At 24.9% G+C, this 7882-nt stretch overlaps 1 protein-coding gene across 1 annotated transcript; it reads right to left on the reverse strand.

Moving 5' to 3' along the window:
- Positions 1-2860: 2860 nt before the first annotated feature.
- On the reverse strand, positions 2861-6744 carry LOC132937559 (DDB1- and CUL4-associated factor 8-like). The gene is given in 9 exon segments (XM_061004381.1): positions 2861-3009; positions 3066-3196; positions 4877-5222; positions 5295-5484; positions 5706-5950; positions 6027-6276; positions 6333-6397; positions 6399-6509; positions 6565-6744. Coding segments are annotated over 9 exon segments (1644 nt in total). The 3' UTR covers positions 2861-2883.
- Between the last annotated feature and the right edge of the window lie 1138 nt (positions 6745-7882).

The raw sequence follows: 7882 nt of genomic DNA on the forward strand, positions 1-7882 counted from the left end.
AGACCCTGATAATTTTGAATTTTGAGCGGGGGTTTTTTTTTATTCTGTGTACAAAATTTCTCCCAGAAAGTGTACTTCTATTTCAACATATAGTATCTTATATTTTAGCAAATTGGATCAAGATAATACTTTAGAGGTCATTTTTCGATTTTCTCAATAGTAACCTACTGTACAGTAAAGCGACATCCACTTTCCCGCTTTTTATATTTTAAACTAAAATATGATTAAAAAGGTGGGTAAGTGAATGTCGCTCTGCTGTACAGTAGGTTACTAGTGGGTCACTGTAATGGATGGTGTTAAATTTGAATTCAATGATATAATATCATTGTATAAGAAAAACGATTCTGAGCGGAAGACGGTCAGTCAGCCTATGATATTACCAAGTATATTTGATGATATTAAGGTGAATAAAGTAATTAAATATAACCTATTTACTTGGAATCTTATTTTAAATTTTCAATCCTTAGCTATAAAAGTTGAACATTTTATAAATTTTTTAACTACAAAATATTTATTAAATTTTAAATTTTAAACTGCTATTGTAACAGTATATCAGGAGCCTTGTATTTCATTTTCACGCTTTTTTACCCAACAAATAAAGTTTTATTGAAATTCATAGAAAAAAAAGACTAATACAATTGAAAACTGAAAACGTTCCTAAACAGTTCAAAAAAAATATAATTATTTTGAAAATTTTATCGTGCATAGAAAATGCAAATATAAACGACCAGTGAAAATTTCATTTATATATACGTTCATTTGTTTTAGAGTTACACCAAAAACCAAAATCGATTTTGTGTAAAAATGCCCGTTTTTTCTTAATTTATATGTTGTTTTTCCTGGCGCTTTTGAAAACTATTGGGAATTTTAAATTTTGACCTCCCAATGCACCAACAATATTCAATTTCCCATCGAACAAGATACTGAAGTTGAAAATCGAAGCATTATTTCGACTACTAATGGTGTACACAGACACAAAAAAAAATAAAAAAATAACACACATCATTGTAAAATCAATAGGTACATTCATCGTTCCACTCAGAATCTAAAAACTCCTAATTGCACCTATGATTATAGGGTATATTACTATACTATGAACCCTTATATGAGGGGTGGAAAATCCAAAACGTACTAATGCCAAAATGTAATTTTAAAAATTTTAATTAGTTTTAAATTAAAACTAGAATAGTTAACACGTTTTGAATAGTTTTAAATACAAATATTATATTATTAAATAATTAAATAATTTTTAAAAAAAAACCTTTTTTTCAAAATGATTTGTCTGGTTATAAATTATTTGTTTTTATTGGAAATGTTAAGATACAGAAAATCGCTTCTCCTTAAAAATCATTATTTTGACAATAGTTCGTTTTGGATTTCATATAATAAGGGTAATATATGTCACAACTACGAATGAAGATATGACGGTATTAAGTACTCGTATTATAAGTGTACATCCAAAAGAATGTCACTACAACATTACAAATAGTACAAGTTTATCAATACCTATATAGTTTATTTAGAACTGATAAATAAGCTTACTCATTGTCGACTTTCCTAAGTTGCTTTAAAATACTTAAAATAAATATATTTAATTTTAAAAATGTTCTTAAAAAATGTTGATTTTACACAACAAATGAATTTGTATACAATGTTTTTAATCAACTTAATATTAAATGTTTATAATATAAGAACTTATTACTATTGTTTACATACATTTAAAAACAATGATGTTGATCATATTTATAATACGCGTTATAAAACTAATATTAATCTAAATGTACCTCTATACCTACCATAAACAATTTGGCTTTAAAAGTGCATTTTCAATTGCAATTAGATGTAGAATACTTAAAATAAATATATTTAATTTTAAAAATGTAAAAGATATGAAATTGTTCTTAAAAATGTTGATTTTTACACATTATATGATTATCGATTAATAACATATGATGTAATTTTTTTAATTTTTTTTAGAAATATGTATTATAGTTGTCAATAATTGAATTTAATTAAAACTCCCCATCACAAGCTATACTTAAAGGGGAGTTGCAAATCTTTGTATTTTATCTGATAGATATACCATTAATACATGTTTTCTTTGGTTTGCTTAATATACTATTATTATTATATTTAACATAAAAAATATTCAATATATAGAATGTAATAGGAAGACCAGACAAATGAAATAACTTTTGTTCTAATCAATATCGTCTCATTTTTCTTTTCTATATAATTTATTAACTATTGTTTGCTTAACATACACAATCATTTTTTTTATTTTTTAATACCTACTTAAAATAAAAAATTTAAATCTAGTTAAAAGGTTTTTTTTGAAAATTTGATAGTAATTAATTTGTAAATCTGGTTTTTAGAAAACTTTTGATTGTAAAAACAATCATCTAAGTCAAGTGGTTTATTTTTTATGACTTTTTTAAATGTCAAATTATTTTGAAGTAACTCATTACTTTGAAAAGTAATTACAATTTTAAAAAAATATTTAGATTTTAACAAATACCTATTTCAGAGTTAACATAAGATATTTTTAAAAATGTATATACGACTGGATAAAATTTACTTAACATAAATAATACAATTTCAATTAAACCAAATTACTTGAATAAATGTTTTTACAATCAAAATTTTTTTAAAACCAGATTTATAAATTGGCTATTTAAAATTTTTCAAATTATAATATCAGATTTAATTTTTTTTATTTTCAGTATTATACTATAATATACATATAGTAATATATATAATTACTATATGTATAGCGCAAGCATTGGGAAAAAAAACGATAAAAAAAAAATAATACTATTATTTAGAATATAAGTGATTTCATTTGTCAGGTCTTCCTGTTATACCCTGTATAGGTACATCAATTTACAAATCTGGGCTTTTTAAATTTGGCTGATGAGATGTATTTAAAGGTTCCCATATTTTAATAGTCTTATCAAAACCACTAGTTGCCAGGGTTGGCATATGTGGATGTCCTTCCAATACATTAACCTAAAAACAAAAAATATTATAAGGAATATAATTTTGAAGGTAAATATCAAACTTACAGTTCCTATTTTACTAGCATGTTTTCTTTGGACAATAGCTTCAGTTTTTTTATCCCATATAAACATATATCCACAGTCTGATCCAGATACCACGTAATCACTTCTTGGTCCATAGAAATTGACTTCTTTGGCTTGAACTAAAATTAATTATCATTTAGTAACAGTGGTGAATTCTCCAGGCATGCTAAGCATGCGCCCATACTTAAAAATAAAATAACAAAAATTATTTTGTCATCAATTATATATAATACATAATACGTATTTAAAAAAAATCATCAAGTATGACAAAAATGTCATCTATTTCTTATCTGTGTTTATCTTTATCGTAACATTTACTGAACAGAGCATGCGATAGCTGTGTGCGCAAGCTATATGAAGCTTATTATCGCTGTGAAATACCGGTTGTTCCAAGACCTTTAGCCGCGGTATTAACCACCCAGGACATGTTCAGTCGGTTGCGCTTCGTCAATGAATTTTGTAATATAATTTACGTGTACGAGTATATGATAATTATTGTTCTTCATTTTGTTTCATAATTTGTTGTGCTATTTTTTAATATTGTGTAGTGTACTAAATAACTTAAATTATAGACGTTTATTAAGTGAAATATTAGATAATATTTTGAATCAAATAAAGAGTAGATTTGAATCAATGGGAAAGTTTGAGTTTTTTTTCAAAACTTAATTCTGAGTTGTATCAAAAACATAATATTATTTTCTGTTACTGAACTTGAGTATTTAGAGAAGCAATACGGAAGTTTCCTTGATATTTTCCGGTTAAAAAATTAGTTACATGTTTTGTACAGTTCAGCAGAATTTAAAGATAAACCAATCTTCAAAATAATCAAATAGGTATATACATGAATTTAAATAAACTAGACTTAGGTCTGAAAAAAGTATATAAATTAGTTAAATTAATTGCAACTATTCCAAGTACAACAGCATAAATAGAAAGAACATTTTCAGTCTTCAAAAGAATAAAAACATGTAGGTCTACTCTAAGTCAAAAGTTTTAGAAGATTTAAAAATAAGTCTTGAATTTTACTCTAAAGTAACAGAAAAGTTTGTCGAAAGAAGAATTTACATAATTTATAAATAAATAAAAATGTGAACTTATTTTACTTAAAAAAAATGGTCAAATCTTAATTAAAATGATTAAAGTATTAAATTAAAGTCTTATTTATAAATTAAATAGAACTATAATACATTATGATAAATGAGCATGCCCATACATTGGAGTCAGCATTCGCCACTGTATAGTAATGTAAGTACAACTAATATGTATTAAGCATTAATAAAATCACTAAAATTATAAAAGGAAAAGCCGTTAAGAGAAACTAATGTTATAAGTGTAAAACATAACTAATAAAAATCACCACTTTTTTTAAGAAGCTAGGAAATTTGTTTTTTCTCTCAGACCCACGTGCAACATAGATAAAATGCATTTGTGTAAAATAGTTTTTTTGTTTGAGTAGTTGTAGAGCAAATTACCTATTACAAAAATTATAGAGGATGATGCTTTTGAGGGTTTGACATATTGGTTATATATTTTATAATCATTTGACTTAAAATATTCAACTTTAAATTAAAATTGTTTTTTATAAATTTAAATGGATATTAAATTGTTTTTAAATAATGTTTAGACAAATCAATATTTCATACTCACACCCTCAAAAATATTGATATATGAGTAATTTTAGAGTAAATTTACTCAAATGATTTTACATGAATGCATTTTGTCTAAGTTATGTGTGGGCGTGGGGAAAAATACAAACAGTACGCTGCTACCATAAGATAAATTAAATTAAATACCATTCATTCTATTTATATGACCACCATAATTGTGTAGTATGGAATTTGATCGACCATTAGCATCAAATAGGTAAATGTCATCTTCACTATAAGAAGCTAAAATTTCAGTTCCACAATAACTGTACACAGCAGATGTAATGTATCTTAAATAGTAAGGATATGATACTGAACTTAAATGCTTTTTCTCCTCATCATTGTCAGAATCAACATTGGTTAGACTAGAACTAGAATTATAATTGTCAGCGACATTAACATCACTATGATCAGTGCCATTTAGATGACTATTATCAGTACCATTAGTAGCACTATCATTAGTTCTAGTAATACCAATAGCAATATCATCAGTCTATAAAAATTTATTTCAAAAATTAAAAAATATAATTAAGATGTGTTAAGTATAGCTGTATAATCTGTTTACTTTTTTTGTTTTGGTATTCTCATATTCGTGATGGAATACTTTAATTGGATCCACAGTTAGTTGTCTTTTGTCGTACATTCTTATATATTCATCATTACCATTTACAATAAACTCATATGGCTTCAGAGGATTAATGTCAATACCATATAGACGCATAGTAGAGCCACGAACATTTTTGATATGTAGTATACTAATCAACAAAATAATAGATACATACATAAACTATATTTTATTTATTTAAAAAAAAATTTGGTGGATACACAAATAAGCACAAGAAAGCAAAAATTAAGATTACAAAATGCTAGAATTGCATGTATTTTAAAAAATTTCAAAAATATTATTTCATTAGAAAAATTGTAGGTAAGTACTTTTTAAATTATTAATGATGTAAAAAAAATGTATATTTCTTACTTTGTAATTCTTTCATTCATAGAAGATTCACGAATATCTATATTTTTAACAATTCCATCATCTCCACAACTGAGAACTACATATGGTGTTTCGTGATGTACACTAATGTTGTTGCAAGAGATATCATGGTGTCCTATTATTTTACCATACAGAACATCAGCATCACTTAGAATAGACAATGCAACTAAGCCATCTCGTCCACTTGATACAATGTGGGAATTTCCATGTGTAGTGAGAAATTTAGTCTATAGAAATAATAATTAACAATGAGTTAATATCATTTTAAGACATAGAACATAATATACTGAAAATAAAATTTACTTGATATATATTTAGAGAATGTATACTTTTAAAATTGAGTAAACATTTATCATTTGACCAATCCCATAAACATATGTTTAAATCATCTGATCCACTTGCTATTATGTTACCAGTTTTATTAAAGTCTAGTGAATTTACACATCCTTTATGGCCTGTTAAGAGTTTACTCAATTTGAGTTTATGTACAGCAACCGCTGATTGATAGAACTTATAACCCCACTGAGCACGGGCGTTATACTGGCCGATTTCTCTAAAAAAAAATCTTAATTATTTTAATGACTAAATATATGATATTTAGCTATAAACCTGTTATATAATTCTTTAGGAAGACACCAATAATTGGGTTTTGAGGGAGTGATTTTGATTTTTTTTTACTTGTTTTTGTTTAATTGATCTAAATACATATGCATTTCTTGAACTATGAGATGAGTCATTGTCTGAACAAACTAATTCTTCTGAGGCAGTGTTCAATAATGTTTCAATCTAAAATAATAAAATTAAAATTAAAATAAATTAGGCATGGACTTTGAAAACTTACATTACTAGATGAAGAATCTGTACGATTTATTAAATTAGATTCACTTCCTGAAGAATCATCTGTATCAAGAGGTGAACTATCAACTCTATTGAGATCATAATCAAATTCATAATGGTTGAAAAAATGAGACGCATTGTAAATGTCACTATCTGTTGATAAGTTGGAGTCAGTGTCAGACATATTTCTATGGACATAATTAATACAATGTAAAACAATTTTATATTTTATTTTTAATTAGAAATATAAAGGTATATATATTAAGTTGAAACCGGTTTCACTTATTTTACTATGGGATTCCCTTATAAAACTTTATATTTGGAATCTTTGATATGTATAATAAATAATAAACATATAGCAAACTTTGCTAATTTTTATCGTTTTCTATAATAATAAGCGAATGCTAAACAACCCGAGCCCTTCTGATACCCATAATTAAAACATTATAGCTAGTCAACAACGTACAAACTAACAAGAAACTGGAAAACTATCTTTTAGGTGTATAATTTATGGAAATTAAATTAAATAAATATCTACAAAATAATAGTATTAAAATACAAAATTATGTCTGGATTTAATTACTAACCCTGAGCATGTAACAATTTGTTACAAGTTAAAACATTCGTTAATCTCTTTTAAATAACTTTACTAACAAACCGTAATTATTGAATACATCGACTTCTGGACTTATAAATACATCTATTATTTAATTTATTTATTATTTGTTTACTATTTCTAATAAGTTTTTTTGAAAATTATTTAAGCTTAATTTTCTACAATAGTAGGTAGGTACTATATAATGGTTGTTTGATTTTAAAAATATTGTACTAGATGACAACAAATGACAATTGTTAGTAATAGACTGGAGCACAGATTTATGCATTAAAAACCAATCAAATAGTTAGCATAATATATGCACTAAAATGTTAAAATATGCATGAAAAATAAAAAATATGCAAAAAAAAATGTGTTTATTGAACATTTAATTGAAACAATATATTTAAAATTATGAAACCCTACTATAAATACTTTTCTTCATTTTTTTCTTTATTTTTATAATTTTGTAAGAAGTTCTTATTTATAAGAAAAAAATAGGAATCAATTAGTATAAAAAATATTTGGGAGAACCATTTATACCTACAAGTATACCTATTAATTAATTTTAATATTAATCGAAACTATACAAATATAATATTTTTTTTATATTAGTACATTTCAATAGTATATATTTTAAAAATGTCCAAAAAAAAAACAAATGAAAAATTGATATTATATGCACTAAGAGATGAAATATGCAATTAAAATTGTAAAATAAGCTCTT

The sequence above is a fragment of the Metopolophium dirhodum genome, chromosome 1 (genome assembly GCF_019925205.1).
Source record: "Metopolophium dirhodum isolate CAU chromosome 1, ASM1992520v1, whole genome shotgun sequence".
Classification (NCBI taxonomy): domain Eukaryota; kingdom Metazoa; phylum Arthropoda; class Insecta; order Hemiptera; family Aphididae; genus Metopolophium; species Metopolophium dirhodum.